The sequence below is a fragment of the Neodiprion lecontei genome, chromosome 5 (assembly GCF_021901455.1).
Source record: "Neodiprion lecontei isolate iyNeoLeco1 chromosome 5, iyNeoLeco1.1, whole genome shotgun sequence".
Classification (NCBI taxonomy): Eukaryota; Metazoa; Arthropoda; class Insecta; order Hymenoptera; family Diprionidae; genus Neodiprion; species Neodiprion lecontei.
In genome coordinates this window covers 33,821,321-33,838,055 of record NC_060264.1, presented here as the reverse complement: position 1 = coordinate 33,838,055, position 16,735 = coordinate 33,821,321, and the positions used below count along the sequence as shown (strand labels likewise).

Sequence of the window (16,735 nt, the reverse complement as noted above, 5' to 3'; positions counted from 1 at the left end):
GATCATTCGGCCGACGCTGTTGCGAGCACAGATGAGCCACTGCTGCAGTGACGAGCATACCGGAAACGATTCCGCGAGCGGAGAGCCTGAGGAGTTGCTCGAAGCGATGCTGGAGAACTACGGGATCCTAATTAATTCGAACAAGTTTCATACGCGAGGAGTGCACCAGCCACTCGAGATGACGCGGAGAATATTGACTCGCTGCATCAGTGGCGAACCGGTGCGGTTCAGGTCCGATGCCAAAGACATCTGAAACCGTGTAGAAGCAGTACCCTTCACCAGATTCCATCCTCGCGCATACTGGTGGATGCAACTTTTGGTTAGTTCTAATGATTATAATTGCTCGCGTAATGAAGGTGACACTTATTATCGCCCGACAGCATCCCAAGTCCAAGTTGAAGAAGGGTTTGGCGAACGGTGTACGGGTCGTGGAGGCAACGGAAATCACCGCAGTTCAGTTCTTTTTCTCTTTTTCCATGTATCTTTCTCTTGCCCCCTTGGTCCACCGTGCTATTCTCTTTCTCTGTCACCGTGACGATGAGTTGGAGCCTCCTCAAAGAGTGTGCCGGCCACTTGACGAAGCGACGCTTTCTATTCGTGGCACAATTTCAAGGATCGATACATCGACTGGCGTCGTTTCTGGTGCCTTCAAATAGCGGTAGTTACCAAGGGACGAGGACCACTTGGCATTCACGGCCTCCACTCTCCGAAGTGTGGATGCTATTTGGGTACTAGTACCTTTAACCGTCGTCTGATGCGCGGATGGACAGGCCCTACACGCGGGACAGGATTCTCGCCGGTCGTTCATTCCCCCGATCATTGAGAGTCGCGAACTTGTTGACTTATAGGATGATCCTGAGAATGAAGACGCTACATCTTCGTTCTGCTTCATAGCGTTTAAGGTAGGTGAGAAACCCTTTCCGGATTCGTTGCAGGGTAGGTAAACAGTCGAACGTAATACTGCAAAGAGACAGGAGGGACGAGATCCCGTCGATTAAAGACTCGGTGATACCCTCACGGACACAATGGACTCTTTGATGGCTTCCTTCCGTGCCAGCATGCAGTGAAATCCGGTAAAATTAGCAGCACGAATTCGATCCTGCCTTTTTTTCTAGTCAACGTCAGGGGGACAACTTCCACTGTCTACGAAAAAACGAAAAGATCTTTTTTTTCTTTAGTACGGATTCATCTTTCACCCTTCCAGATACGAGATCTCATTTGCCATTCGAAAAGTGGCGAATCGAACATGACAAACGTTACACCTAGAGAAGTTGCAGCGAAATATAAGCCCATGTTCTATAGACATTGGCTGACCTTTTATCTGTTGTATCGGTCCACATCCATCCTAAGGAACCGCATCGCGCTATCCCCAGGGAAGGGGCGTGTGGAAGGGGGAGAAATTTGAAGGAAGCAAGGTGGAACGAGGGGCGAGTGAAGATAGGTGATAGGTGATGGAAACTCCGTAGAGACAGTGGCTGGTAACCAGCTAGTACCAACGAACGGTAGGTTCAGCGCAACGTCTAACACGAGTACCCGCTACTACAGGGGCGTTTCAACCCTTCCAAGGCTGTCTCTCTAACAACGTCACTGCTCTTCTGTACCTCCCACCACTTTTCTACCTCTGGCGTACCTCTCCGCCTCCAATTTCGCAACTTCTGCAAAATCTCGGGCAAGAAGTCGAGCGGAGGTCCTCAGTCAGTCGACGTTCGGCAGTCAATCGTGGCTAAAAACCATCGGTTCTAGTGGTTCCGTTGAAGCGAATCTTTCGGCCACACCGATTGCGTAACTGTCATTTCTGAACATCCGGGATATTATCGCATACTCCGGTTCCCTCAACTACGGATTTGAAATGTGTTGAAGACATGGAGAGCGGTCCAGCTCGGGCTACTCTGAACGGCGTCTGCAGGATGAGTGCTTCTCTGCCGCTGGTTCTCTTACTTGTCCTCATCTATGCAGCCCAAGCTCAGTAAGGCATTCCGTGATATTCTGAGGAATACGTAAAGTAAATCATGTAGTTCATTCATTTTAAAAATCAAAACTTTTCGTTACTGCCACCTACAGAATAAACAGTTACTTACCATCGTTTCGAGCACTCTTGAAAAAAATAAAGACAAGATTCTTCTAGTGGTAGTCAGAGGGTTCTTTTCTCTGCCGTTGTTCGACACTTCCGATTCATCGACTTCCTCCAATTATCGTAATTCTTTTTTCGCAAACTCGTCCAGTCAACAGATTAGCTTCTCGTTTCGGTGCCAAGTTGGACTCATTAAAATTCCAATACGAATTCCCAACCAGTGTCTCACTATACATCGTCCACTGTGTGTAATCGAAACAATGGAGATATACTCTCTTTACTTCAAAAGAGTTAATTGGGGATCTAAAAGAATGCCCCCGATATCGAAGACATTTCAATAATGTTCACTCCATTTATAATGATTCCCTGCTTTCGGTGTTGCTACCAATTGAAAGTACATTCTTTCTTCAAGAGTCACGAACTTCGTCCACGTGAGAAATATTATTTTTATATTGACAAATCATCGGATGGGCACAAAAATGTATATCGAGTCACGTGTGCACTGTCAGCGAGTCATTGGGCCGATGCATAATAGAGAATATCACACACCCCTCTAGCGAAAAACACACGAAATATTTACAGAAGGAGTTTGGAGTTCTTTGACCTCTTGCCAGAAGATCCAAAGTTATATGACAAGATGCGGCCACCAAAGAAAGATGGACAAGCAACTGTCGTCTATTTTCACGTAACAGTAATGGGTCTAGATTCTATAGACGAAAATTCTATGGTAAGACTTTTTTGCAATCAAGTAGTCAGCTGAGGTAAGCGAACGATTTAATCCGAATTTTAAATTAATCACAAGAAAAATCCTCCTAGACATATGCGGCAGATATATTTTTTGCCCAGACATGGAAAGACAACAGACTGCGACTTCCGGAAAATATGACTTCGGAATATAGGTAAGGATGACATTGTTGAACAACACAATGCTTCAATCGATCAGTTTGAAAGAGAACCGATGCGAAAATGATAGATTTTTTTTCTTGTCATGATTCAAGGTTATTAGAAGTTGATTGGCTGAAAAACATGTGGAGACCGGATTCGTTTTTCAAGAATGCCAAATCCGTCACCTTCCAAACGATGACAATCCCCAATCACTATTTATGGCTTTACAAAGACAAGACTATTTTATACATGGTGAAGTATGTGCCGATCAATTATTCGACTATCATTGTACGTTCCCGCTATCTGTCTTGAACTGACCCTCTGTATTCTCTTATCTGTAAAAACCCCGAAATAGTGACATCACAGCCAACACCAAACATCATCATCATTCGTTTTAGGTTGACGCTCAAACTTTCCTGCGCCATGAACTTCTTGATCTATCCGCACGACACACAGGAATGCAAATTGCAAATGGAAAGTTGTAAGTAAACTCATATGACAACAACACGGGCCTTTTAGAGCTTAGTTTCAAGCCACCTACCGTCTTTCACGCACGACTTACGTTTCCTTTCCCCCCTCATTTCTGTCGGCTGAAACAAAAATTTCGACACTCACCAAAGTTTAAAATATTTTCAATCAATAGTGTCGCATACCACGGATGAAATGATCTTTCAATGGGACCCTGACGTACCGCTGGTCGTTGATGAAAACATAGAACTGCCACAACTTCAGCTTGTGAAAAACTACACAGCTGATTGCACGCAAGTCTATTCCACCGGTATGTTCTTAAAGACTTAGCATCTAACGAACGTTGAGTTTTTGAACCAAGTACTGACCAAATCGCTTCATCGCACATTGAGTTGATTTTAATCAGCCATCAACTTTTCATTGCCGTTACTTCCCCTCATGGCAGATACAGATTTGAACCAAGCAGTTTTCTTCTCCAGGAAACTTTACATGCCTGGAAGTTGTCTTCGTGCTAAAACGGAGGCTGGGCTACTATCTCTTCCACACGTACGTTCCTACTTGCCTCATCGTAATCATGTCGGTGAGTAATTGTGACCATCCTTCGAAACGTTCACATCCGTTCCTAACCGGGTTTTTGAAAATTGTTTTTCACCAGTGGGTTTCGTTCTGGATAAAACCGGAAGCCGCACCGGCGAGAGTCACTCTTGGAGTGACGTCGCTCTTGACGCTTTCGACGCAGCATGCAAAGAGTCAGGCCTCTTTGCCTCCGGTATCATACCTCAAAGCAGTTGACGCCTTCATGTCTGTCTGCACAATATTCGTCTTCATGGCCTTGATGGAATACTGTCTGGTCAACATCGTACTCGGAGACAATGACGCTCCACCAGCCAAACCTCCACCACCTCCTCCTCCACCAAGCTCGGCCAGTGGCCCGGACGCCACGAAGCTCGACAAGATCTTCGACATAGCAACCAAGGTGACACGTGGATGCACATCCATTGTTCACACTACTTTCAGTTCATTCAGTGACTTGAGAAGAGCAGACGATGAAGTCCTGCCAGCTTCTGTCTCCTTTCACGGCACAGGAAAGATCAGCCCGATTACTTGAATGTCCGAACCGTATTTCTCTTGCAAGCGTTAACTTTGATGGTTTCCAAATATACTGTATTAGCTTAATTCTAGAACGGTAACGTCATTTTTTTTACCTATTCCGGTAACGTGGGGTGAAAAAATCCTCCCATCTTGTTAATTCCGTCTTACGGGTACATCGTATCGTTAAGAGTCCTGTAGGGTCTCATTTTCTTCGTTATTTAGTAATGTATCACATGGGCCAAAAAACTTGTTGCGTAAGTTCCAAAACAGTGGTAAAAAAGTGATGTGTCTCGAGTCGAAAACGTATGTTGTGTTTTTTCTACGTTACCGTTCTAAGGTTGATAGTACTCCAATTCGTTATTGGACTTCCTGCGGCTCGGATGACTCTGTGGGATTCGTGGTACCCTGAAAATTGAATTCAGGAATTTTAACGGCCCATGCGTTCATTTATCGGGTTGACGTTTTCCAAGTGGCATTCAAGTGCCCTTTATTATTACGCAGAGAAACGCCGTCCTGATAATCGACCGATTACAGAAGTCAGCCGCAGCGCCACCCCCCGGACCGACGCCGGCGCAAAAGGCACGGATGCGGGCCCTCAACGTCGACAGAGTATCCAGAGTGTTTTTTCCCTTCCTGTTCGCCGTGCTGAACGTCACCTACTGGATCATGTTCGCCAAGTACATCTAATTGGAAGGCGCGCTTGTCACGACGCAAAAAGCGTGTCACGCATTTGCGGTCGGTGTTGCGTAGTCGAATCCGGAACACAATATGTTTACTTAATGTCTCGATGGGTGTAGAAAACCCTGCTGCGCGCCAGGAAGAAATCACAATATTACAACTGCTTAAGATGCCTGATTTTTGCAATCGCCAATAGACATGAGCAGTAATAATTCATACGTGTCACAAGACTATGTCGCACTGCAGCAACGGCTGATGAGATATAGATCTTTTTCCAGAATCGCGTATTTTGACGTGGTTGCGTGTTTTTTTTTTTTTTTTTTAGATCACTTCCTTTTCAGACACAAAATTGAATTCAGCTCTTGCTTTTCAACTGTAAGTATATATATTATAATGTCGTGCAATTTGCTGACGACGAGTCGAATTGGCATTGAGCATATTAGTGATTTAAAATTGCTAATAATCATTTTGAAAAATCTTCGTATTGAACTATAATGCGTATTTAGATCTCGGAATTAAATAATATTTGGTATAAATATACTTTTAGCCCTAGATTAGCTTCAAGTATTCGAGTCCAAAGTGTCACGTTGTATAGATTATTTGACATAGAATTAAGTGTGATGTGAGATAAAAGGTCGAACGACCCTATCGAAGGGACAATTATGTTTGCATCTTTTCCTTTCTGCCGCCTTTCTATTCTGTAATTTCTATCTATCTTCTCTTTGTTTTTATATAATAGCGTCAAATTCACTGTACCGTCAAATTTGAAACACAGTACAAATATTTCTTCCTTTCCATTCTCATAAATGCAGATCAGATTATTTCTACGTAAATGTTCAAGTTTAGAGAAGAAAGATGAGGCAAAGAGAAAAAAATTATTTGCAAATGTAGATAATAGTGGTATGTGTATGTGAATTATGTATAATATTAATGTTAAATGATTGATGACACTAAGTGATTATACATATAACGTAATATTATAATACAAATACTAAACAGATTGAATATACAACGATTTACCAAGGTTTAATACGTATGAAAATGACCGTGTTACGAGTATACAAGTTTATAATTTAATCGCGCTTTAAATATTCGATTCCATTATATCGTATTGAATTAAATTATACCTATCTTCCGAGTGTGTGAATTTTCAAACGCATATACATAAAGCCTAAGTAGACGTATAATGCTTAATTATTGCGATTCGACGGAGTCCGCAATATCGTCGTATCGTCATCTGTAACTATATTAACACTCGCGCATAAGCCATTTCTAAAAATGTAATCTATGATTATGTGTATATGTGTAATGTACTCGTATATCTTAATCAACGTACGTTGTATCTTAATATACCTTTTGTAGTGTGCCAATTGAACGCAGCTTAATCGTTCGGAGCGAAATCCGAATTACTATAAACTCACGTGCATAAAACCTTATAATGCACCTGAAGAAAATAATCTTGACCGCAGACTCTGTAATAAATTATTCATTGCTCGAAGCTGATATAGTGATAAAATGAAGAATTTATTTTTTTTTTTTTAATTTTTACTTTTATTTTGTATAATAATTAAGTACACAGCTCTTGTAATAATTATAAACGAAAACACGTACTAGTGTGTGTTTAATATCTTGTACGGGCATAATTCTCGCTAAACGATTTCATGATCAATATTCATGTACACTTGTGAAAATATATGTATAAATACGACGCTGCATACAGGTATATATTTAAAGCAAAAACCGATCTGAATTCAAACTTGTTGAGGTAAGGAAACAATCCTCATATGTATGGCTCTGCACCCTGGTTTTACGGTACCCCGGATTAAACGGTAGTACCTGGGTAGTTTCAAATTTTTTTTTTTTTTTTTTTTGAAAGAACAGTCGCACGCTCACGGACATCGCAACCGAATGTCTGTTCCACAGTTTTCGTGCATACTTGTAGTGTGGACTCAGGGCGACGGTCTCACAGAATACAGTCATTGCTTTCCAAGCTGATATCTCTGCCTACAGTTATCTTCGACTAAGGCTGACGAATAGTACGCGTTCTATGATGTCGGTTATAAATATATCAACCCATGACCCTCGGAGTGAGCGATATGAAAGCCCCTTTCAGCGCCGTACTAATTATAAATTTCAAGCCTTTAATGGGACTAGCCTGCGTCGTTTAGTCTGTCGAACATAAAATGTGACTAAAGTTTAGCTGCACGAATTGAAGCGAGGAAGAAAAACGTCTTTTCATCCTTTTTTTCCGGTCCTGTGGTACTCTTTGAAATCGAACTTACGGTGGTCATTCTATTTGAAAGGGAGAGGAAACACGCCGGGACATCTTATCGGGAACACGATTACAGGCAACGAAATTATCAACCACTACAGGTCAATTCTCAGCCCGGTATAAGACTTCGTCATTTTGAATTCACATGCAAGCAAGATAGGAGAGAGAGAGAGAGAGAGAGAGAGAGAGAGAGAGAGAGAGAGAGAGAGAGAGAGAGAGAGAGAGAGAGAGAGAGAGAGAGAGAGAGAGAGAGAGAGAGAGAGACAGAGAGAGGGAGGGTTATAGAAACAGAGAGAGAGGTGGAAGAAGAGGAAGAGAACGAGGGTCTCAAGTACAACCGACGTGGGAATAGTAGATGCTGGAGGAAAGAGTGAGCCAGCAGCGAGAGAAGAAGGAGGAAGAAAACAAAAAATAAAAATGAAAAAAGTATTCCAAGGAAAGACGGCGGAGTTCAATGACTAAACCATGGGTCTAAAACCGTTTGACAACTGCACAGCTGCAAGTGTTCAGCACATGTTGCACGAGCCTTCCGTTCGGCCTCACTTTCTCTCTGCCTCCATAGAGCTATTTTCTGTAGAACACTTGATTATATAGGCTTAAAGCACGAGTCGAGAATTTGCATAACTTTTCCTATTAATTTGAAAGAAGGATAAGACAATCTTTTCTCGATGTATCTCGTACAACGAAATTGAAAGACATTGATGCCTTGCGGCAACATGGTGGAAGATTCCTGAAGAGCAAATCAATTTGAGACGCAGAACATGAAGGGAGGGGGAAGATATTTTTTGCCAGGCTGAGGGATGAACGTTAATTCCCTTGTGAACTGGGTGATTATAAGTATTTGCCAAAAGTGAATGAATAATGTAATCCTCCGCCTCCACCTCGCGGCTAGGGTTTCGAGTCTTCTTGTAAAGCGAGAGCCACTAGAAGATAATGGCTTCCTGGAAGGCCGGGGTGAGGCCTTGTATGATCAGGGAGCAAGACCGTTCCCGCAGATATCTCGGAGGGACTCTTCTCTCTGATTGGTTGGTGAGGGGCTGGAAGGAAGGGAGACCCTCCCGGCGATCCCTTCAGCCGGTCCGTAAACCCCGCGTTTCAAACGTCCGCAGTCCCCCTTCAGGGATCCGCTTCGTCATTTCTTTGTCCTCAGGAGCTCCTCGGGCCGCAAAGCTCCCGGCGTTAAAATCGTGCCGTGATTTGTTTTGTGATAAAATGATTACTGGTGATTTTTCGAACGGTATTTTCTGTCCTCGGACATAGATTTAGTGGCTTTGGGTAGTGATAATATCGGAACGAAGTATCGGAGTTAATTTTGAACCATAGGCTCTCATAATCAGGAGAAGAAAGCTGATGAGAGACTCGCAGAGTTGCGACAAATAAATATTAAACTACTTCGACAAAATGGTTCGGCTTCAAGGATTCATCTGTGCTCTCTTTGTTGTTATGGTCGCAGTGATGGCAGGTGCGTACTGGTGTTTACCTTTCTGTGAAAACTATGCAGTACATTAATTTTCTCATGCAAAGCATCAAGCCTGTCTGATCTTTTCAAATTGTAGCTCCTGCTGCTGCTCAGCGTCCCTATGGCAGAATCCGAGGAGCGCAGAGAAGTAATAATGTTATTTTCACTGAAAGCATGTAATTAATACCGTTATCATTTAGTATTATGAATTGACGGGCTATTAGTTCCGTTTCAAAATTTCGATGGAGCTCTCAAAGTCATCTGAGGATGTGCGTTACTACCCATTAACAGCTGTGATTAACAGACGTATTCAAAAATGTCCAACTGAAGAATAATAATGTTTCACTTGAACAGTTCATTTCCTAGTGTCTCATTCAAAGAGCTCGATAAATTTTTATTCTACTTTGTAGCCTAACAAAATCTTTGTTGAAAAACTTATAAAGCAATTTGGTGTTTCTGAAACTAACAAAAACAACAACTATAAAACACAATAAAAAGCACTGCACTGGTTTATATTTGTCATCTTAACCTTGATTTGGCTCTGCTGTTTATTCTTTTTTCTTATTTTTAAAAACTGATAGCTGATTAAATACTGTTCAAAAGGATACCCAGTAAAGAATCTACGCCCTTGCGACGAAGGACCATGCTATCCGGCGACTGGAAATTTACTAATTGGTCGAGAGAACAGACTGACAGCATCGTCGACCTGTGGATTAAAAGGACCGGAAAGATTCTGCATAGTGTCCCATCTGAAAGAGAGGAAAAAGTGTTTCTATTGTAACGCCGCGATTCGTAAGCAACAACACAACGTGGAGAATATCACATACACTCATAGCCCTCGGTTAGTATTATCTGTAAACACTAAACCACTAAACAAGTGTAGAATTTAACTTCGTAATTAAACATGAACGCATTTTTCAGAACCCTTGGCGACTCTTGGTGGCAATCGGAGAATGGAGTTGAAAATGTCACTTTACAATTGGATTTGGAGGCAGAATTTCACTTTACTCATATTATAATAAGGTTTCAGACCTTTAGACCGGGGGCCATGTTGATCGAGCGATCATCAGATTACGGCAAAACGTGGCGTGTTTACAAATACTTCGCCCATAATTGCGAGCAGACATTTCCTCATGTACCAACTCACGTGCCCCAAAAATTAAACGACGTTGTCTGTGACTCGCGTTACTCAACCGTCGATCCGTCGACTGACGGCGAAATAATCTTCAGGGTATTGTTGCCCAATGTGCAGATCGACAATCCCTATTCTCAGGAAGTGCAAAATCTTCTGAAAATGACCAATCTGAGAATAAACTTCACGAGGCTTCTCACTCTCGGTGACGACTTGTTGGACAATCGGGCTGAGATCAAAGAAAAGTATTACTACGCTATAAAAGACATGGCTGTTCGAGGATCCTGCTCGTGCTATGGACACGCCTCGAGGTGCTTGCCTCTGCCTGGTATACCTAACCGCCAGGACATGGTTCACGGACGCTGTGAATGCACGCACAACACTAAGGGACTGAACTGTGAAATGTGCGAAGACTTTTATAACGACCTACCTTGGAAACCGGCGGCTGGAAAACAGACCCATGCCTGTAAGAAGTGTAACTGTAACAATCACGCCACCAGTTGTCACTTCGACCGAGCCACCTACGACAGAACTGGCAGAGTTTCCGGCGGTGTCTGTGACGATTGTCAGCATAACACGCAGGGACAGAACTGCGAGATTTGCAAACCGTTTTACTACCATGACTTCACCAGAGATATCAGTGACCCTGATGCCTGCCAACGTAAGTCCAAATCCATTCTGCATTCACATGCTGCATTCTTCTCAACATATTCCGCTATCGGTGGCTCACTTGGAAATTAAATTTTCCACAGCTTGCGATTGTGACCAACTTGGTTCGTTGGACGACGGCATTTGCGACCCTCTGACCGATATGTTGACTGGTCAGGAATCAGGCCGCTGCCATTGCAAGCTGAACGTGGAAGGGCGTCGCTGTGACCGCTGTAAAGCTGGATTCTGGAACTTTAGTCCAGAGAATCCAGAAGGCTGTCAAGGTATGCTACCACGCTAGATTAGTCGGTGTTGAAATCATAACACGTTCTGAACTTTTCACAGCCTGCTCTTGTCATGCACTCGGCACGGTTGATTTACATGGGTGTGACGTGTCCTCTGGAAAATGCACTTGCAAGCCATACGTAATTGGTCGCGATTGTGATCAGTGCTACCCAGAGTTTTGGGGCCTCTCCGATGACCGAGAAGGCTGCAAGCCGTGCGACTGTGATCTTGGAGGTGCTTATGATAACTTATGTGACGTAGTAACTGGCCAGTGCAGCTGTAGGGCACATATCGACGGCAGAACTTGCAATGAACCGGAGCAGAACCATTACACAGTTGCTCTAGATTATCTGGTTTACGAAGGAGAACGAAGCAAAACCAATGTGAGTTCTTCGCAGTTGTTTGGTTATTTATTCCAGATCGGAACTTGTTTTTTTTTTTTTTTTTGTGTGATCAGAATGTGAACTCATTTTACAGAAAAGCCAAATCGTGATCCGAGAACCATATCGTGATGGTAGAACCAATACCTGGACCGGACCAGGTTTCATAAGAGCCTTTGAAGGTTCGACGTTGGAGTTCACGATCGACGATGTAATGAAGTCCATGGAATACGACATAGTCTTACGTTACGAGTCCGAGGTCCCGGGTATTTTAGAAGAAGCTCAGATATTTGTCGAACGAGAGGAAGACGTGGACCCTGAAGGGGCATGTGCTAATTGGGAACCGGAAGATGACGAACTGTATATTCGGCTTCCGGTGAACTCGCGGAGCGCCGTTGCGGTACCGTCAGTGTGTCTTGAGAAAGGGAAAAAATACATCGTAGTCCTCCAGTTCAAGAATTCGTATGACCGTGTAGGCGGCCCCACAGCTTCAATACTGATTGACTCTGTAAGAAAATATTGACTACCTACGTTGAGTTTGAGGTTTGTTACCAAAAACATCTGAGGAATTCATGAATTAAAATTTCTAGATCGTCCTGATGCCCAAAGTGGAAGGTATCCCGTTCTTCGCGGGTTCTCCACCCAGCGAAATGCGGAGACAAGACTTCGAAAGGCGTCATTGCGACGAGATATTTTACAATGTTATCCCATCCGGGGAAACTAACGAGGTTGACATTTGTGCGCAGTACCGCAAAAGCATCGGTTATTTTATATTCGATGGAGCACCCTGTGAGTATTAAGGACGTAATCTGACTTTTCTAATCCATTTCCCTATTTGAGTTGTCGAACGTTTGATGCAGCCTGCGAGTGTAATCCGACGGGATCCAACAGTCTGCTGTGTGACCAATACGGAGGCTCGTGTCCGTGCAAGCCAAACATTGTTGGTCGACGTTGCGATCGTTGTGCTCCTGGGACATATGGGTTTGGTCCAGCTGGTTGCGTGCCATGCGACTGTGACAGCGTCGGCGCTGAGGATAATTTCTGCGATTTTGAGACAGGGAGGTGCAAGTGTAGGCCAAACACGTACGGAAGAACATGCGGCGAGTGTGATCCTGGCTTTTGGAACTTCCCACACTGCGAGCGGTGCAAGTGCAACGGTCACGCCCAGACCTGCGATTCGGTGACGGGGGCTTGTCACGACTGCCAGGACTTCACAACTGGTCACCAGTGCGATAGATGTGCCGTAAAGTATTACGGAGACCCTCAAATCGGGGTTGACATTCCATGCAGGCCTTGTCCTTGTCCGGGAACTTGGGACTCCGGCCATTCGTTCGCTGACAGGTGTTCTCTAGACCCCGTCACGTTAGACGTGGTGTGCGAATGTTACGAAGGATACGCCGGAGCCAGGTGTGACATTTGCGCTGAAAACTACTTTGGTAGTCCCGATGTGCAAACGGGAAGATGCGTGCCCTGTGACTGCAACAACAACACCGATCTGTCGCAACCAGGGAATTGCAACCCGCACACTGGACGCTGTCTCCAATGTTTGTACGACACTGACGGACCAAATTGTCAAATCTGTAAGCCCGACTTTTACGGTGACGCGCTGAAACAGGATTGCAAGGAGTGCGGATGCAACGTCCTCGGTACCAACTTCCGCGACGGTCACTGCAATCATCGTGATGGACAGTGTCCATGTCTGCCGAACGTCATTGGTCAGTACTGTGATACCTGCGTAGAAAACCACTGGAGAATTGCCAGCGGAGAAGGCTGCGATCCGTGCGATTGCGACGTGATTGGAAGCGTGTCAGAAAAATGTAACGAGTATGACGGTACCTGCCAATGTCGCTCTGGCTTTGGAGGAAGGCAGTGTAACCAGTGCGAAACGAATCACTGGGGCAATCCCAACATCGAGTGTCTGCCGTGCGAGTGTAACCTCATCGGATCATCCACTCAACAGTGTGACAGGGAAACTGGGGCCTGCATATGTCTGGCTGGAATTGGAGGCGTCAAGTGCGACCACTGCGACCGTGGGTACCTTGGAGTTGCTCCGAGCTGCATTCCGTGTGGCGAATGTTTTAAAAACTGGGATCTGACGCTGAGTGGTTTGAGCAACAGAACATACGATGTCATAGACGCAGCATCGAAAATTCAGAAGATTGGAATAGCCGGAATTTACAGTCAGGAATTTGATAATATGGACGAAGTACTGATGGGGGTTCGAGAGCTCGTCAACAAGACGAGCGTCACGGCCGAGGACCTTCTCGAGCTCGTTGATTTTGCCAATAATCTCAACAACACAGTTTCCTTCTCGGACGCCATTCTCGACGAAATCGACAACTACATTGGATCCATCAGTCAGCGGGTCAGTCTCGGTGAAGTGGCTCTACAGAACATGAAGAACCGAACGGTTAGCTTGATCGAAGCCGCTGCTGAGCTCAAAAAGAACGCTACAGTCTTGCAGGAGGCCGATGTCTACGGTGCTCTGAACCTAACTCACCAAATGGCGAAGCAATCGGACCAGGCAGAAGCGCTGGCCAGTAGTTCAACGACCGCTTTAGCGGACGCTGACAGATATCAGAAGAACACTGAAAACTTGCTTGCCAAGCGGTCAGAGTCTTTCACTGACAAGCTCAATGAGAACGATAATTCCCTGAAGAGACTCAAAGGTGAACTCGACGAATTCAACCAGCTGATTCCCGACCTCAATCTCGCCATGTGTGGAGCTAGTGTCGACGAATGCGACGAACTATGCGGGGGTGCTGGCTGCGGTTTTTGTGGTGGTCTTTCTTGCGATGACGGTGCAGTTACGGAGGCAGAAAGGGCCTTGGATCTTGCCAAGCAGCGAGCTGCCGGTATAAAGAAACACAAAGACGAAAGCGAGCAGTTGCTTAGAAACGTAAGATTGTTTTCGCTTATTTTCCTTCGACTTCCCGAGTCGAAATTACCGTCTAATATAAACCCTACATAGGAGCTCCTAGTTTAACGATTGTACCTACAATAAATTCTATTTCAATGGAATGTCAGACCGTATTTTGACGCTGAAAATGTCCGGAATTTCCTGATTTACTAAGCTTAGGCTCGAAGTTGCGTCTCTTCAGAATCCCCTTTAACCCTCCAGAGGTAGGGTTGATCCTGCTTGTTTTAAACACTCCTTTAACGCTTAAAATCCTACCCCGTTGATAAACAGCTCAAAAAGGTCCATCGACCTGGATTGGTTATGATTGAAATACAAAAAATACGATTAAAACGTATGAAATCAACTTAAAATCCCATTAAATAGGAATTGGTATATACGTGCGTTTAATCGTATTTTCTGTATCAAATCAGTTTAAAGGGTTTTTAAGAACGTTGATTAAATACAGTTGAAATGCAATACTTAATTTTCAAATGTTATCGAAACTTTTTGAAAGTTATGTCGAAATAGACCTTGGATTACTCATTGTGAACACTTGACTGTCGCTGTAATAATATATCCATAGAGAAGGAGTTACGGGTCCAATGTAGGAGCTATACGAGTAGATTGAATAGCGTCAACATAGGTTCAATAGTATACTGAAAACGCCAAAGTAGGGTTTGGGACTTCAATTTCTAGGAGTTAGAGGGTCAATGTAGGATTTCTAGGTTCGGTTTGCTTCAAAGTAGGCTCGTACGAACCTTGGTAGGGTCAAATGTAGGTACTAAATTTCAACCTGGGTTTGTTCTACTGATTTTTCATGTCTTTTACCGATTTCTGTGCAGATGACGCAAATGAAAGATGATGCTGTAGCCGCGAAACATCTCGCTCAACTCGGCCTGAATGCTGCATTCGAGACTTACAACTTCTCGAGTAACTTCACGAAAAATCTGGAAAACCTCCACAGCAGAATATCTAATAGCCTGAACGAAGAACAACCGACTCCAGCGATGGTGAAAGACTTGGCTGAAAAGGTGCTGGAGAAAAACATAAAGTTGAACCCGGACGAGATCAAGGACCTGGCTGACAGCATAAGAAGCATCGTCGGTTCGCTGACGGATTCTGAGAAGATCCTCGAGGATGCTGCGGAAGATTTGGAGCTAGCTGAAATTCTGCGAGACGAGGCAGTGAGGGCTAAGGATTCGGCTGTCGCGCAGAGTACGCGGGCTGGAAACATAGTCGTGTTTTTAACAGAGGCGGAAATCGCTGCGGAAGACGCACAGTTGGCCATAGACGAGATCGAGCGACATATATCCCTGTCCCATAATGATTTGACCGATATACTGATCGAGATTGATGCGGTTGCGGAAAAGGCTGACAACACTACTGCAGAAATTGACGATTTGGACAGGCGTTTGACCGAGCTTCAGACTCAGATCGTAAAAAATGACTTTATATTGACGCAAGAAATCGGTTCAGAGATCGGCGACGTCACGGTTGAGGCTGAGAACACAAGAATGAAGACTAAAAAATTGGTTCAAGAATTCGAAGTGGCGAATCAAGCGGTGAGGCTCAAGGCCGAAAAGAGTGAGGGAAAAATTTCTAGGTCGAAACTACTTCTGCAACGGGCTTCTGAGCTCGCTGCTGACACGACCACCAAATTTAAGGACATTAATGGAATGGAAGGAACCTACGCAGAGAACGAGAAAACCCTGGCTGACCTCATGTCCGAGGTCGAGTCCCTCACGCGTCAAATGGAAAAACACTTGAACCACATTCAGCACAAGTCACAGACCTATGCTCAGTGCTCGACGTAGGCGAAGGATAGAATATCAGGCTTCGCGGTAACTTCAGTTTGAGAGACTGAGCTTTCGCCTAAGAACAGGTATTAATCCAAACGTTATAACTGGCGGGTTATTTACTCCTTGATCGAAGTATTTGCGATTTGAACTTTCGAAAAGATATTTCTTAACATTTCTAGAAACGTTCTCTAGGAACAAAACCAAAGTGGACAAGTGCCTTATATTTTAGACTATAAGATAGTTGTAAATAATTATTATATAATACCTGAATTGCTGAAACCAAAAATCATGAGACTTGTATATCTGAGAATTTACGCATCGCGTGTATCCGTGTAATAGTTTAGTTTGTTGCGTTTATAATTCTCGAATATATTTATTCGTCAAGCTATATTCAGCTACTGTAACAAAAGAGCTGCTATGATACTTGAATAAAAGTTAAAGTTGAATTGATAATCAGAGGAATTCGGTAGTATTTGTCATTTATCGCACCGCGGAAAATGAAATCGAATTCTCGCGACGAAAATTGAAGAGTGTGAACCTGCTTTAAAATAAACAGCACGTGGTTTCCAAGCGCGCCTACTTCCTGTTGGTTGAAGTTTGTGTCTTGCTGTCTAGAGGCTATCTGAACCGGAGTTACACACAGATAACAACCCACGCGTTCTTCCTT

The 16,735-nt window shown here is 44.0% G+C and overlaps 2 protein-coding genes across 3 annotated transcripts; both read left to right on the top strand.

Moving 5' to 3' along the window:
* Positions 1–1,408: 1,408 nt before the first annotated feature.
* LOC107217598 (glycine receptor subunit alpha-2) lies at positions 1,409–6,902 on the top strand. Of its 2 annotated transcripts, none has more exons than XM_015655186.2 (9): positions 1,409–1,966; positions 2,654–2,798; positions 2,888–2,970; positions 3,070–3,213; positions 3,355–3,437; positions 3,600–3,734; positions 3,904–4,004; positions 4,080–4,400; positions 5,051–6,902. In XM_015655186.2, exons 1-9 carry the CDS (start codon positions 1,863–1,865, stop codon positions 5,201–5,203), a joined length of 1,269 nt encoding a protein of 422 aa, XP_015510672.1. In that variant the 5' UTR covers positions 1,409–1,862; the 3' UTR covers positions 5,204–6,902. The 2 variants fall into 2 exon arrangements, with proteins under 2 accessions (XP_015510672.1, XP_015510673.1); XM_015655187.2 differs by having other exon boundaries at positions 1,410–1,966; positions 2,657–2,798.
* A 1,976-nt stretch (positions 6,903–8,878) lies between these two features.
* On the top strand, positions 8,879–16,729 carry LOC107217564 (laminin subunit beta-1-like). The gene is made up of 10 exons (XM_046741948.1): positions 8,879–8,928; positions 9,023–9,073; positions 9,529–9,766; positions 9,847–10,718; positions 10,810–10,989; positions 11,051–11,373; positions 11,468–11,878; positions 11,961–12,159; positions 12,231–14,269; positions 15,112–16,729. The coding sequence occupies exons 1-10, from the start codon at positions 8,910–8,912 to the stop codon at positions 16,081–16,083; spliced, it is 5,304 nt and encodes a 1,767-aa protein (XP_046597904.1). The 5' UTR covers positions 8,879–8,909; the 3' UTR covers positions 16,084–16,729.
* The last annotated feature ends 6 nt before the right edge of the window (positions 16,730–16,735 follow it).

What these genes read in the sequence shown, in the direction of transcription:
- LOC107217598 (XM_015655186.2), top strand. Translation starts at nt 1,863, where the DNA reads ATGGAGAGCGGTCCAGCTCGGGCTACTCTGAACGGCGTCTGCAGGATG. An exon ending in CTATAGACGAAAATTCTATG is followed by an intron (nt 2,799 to 2,887) that starts GTAAGACTTTTT and finishes AAATCCTCCTAG; the next exon opens with ACATATGCGGCAGATATATT. An exon ending in CACGCAAGTCTATTCCACCG is followed by an intron (nt 3,735 to 3,903) that starts GTATGTTCTTAA and finishes TTTCTTCTCCAG; the next exon opens with GAAACTTTACATGCCTGGAA.
- LOC107217564 (XM_046741948.1), top strand. An exon ending in TGACCCTGATGCCTGCCAAC is followed by an intron (nt 10,719 to 10,809) that starts GTAAGTCCAAAT and finishes AATTTTCCACAG; the next exon opens with CTTGCGATTGTGACCAACTT. An exon ending in CTTCAATACTGATTGACTCT is followed by an intron (nt 11,879 to 11,960) that starts GTAAGAAAATAT and finishes TAAAATTTCTAG; the next exon opens with ATCGTCCTGATGCCCAAAGT.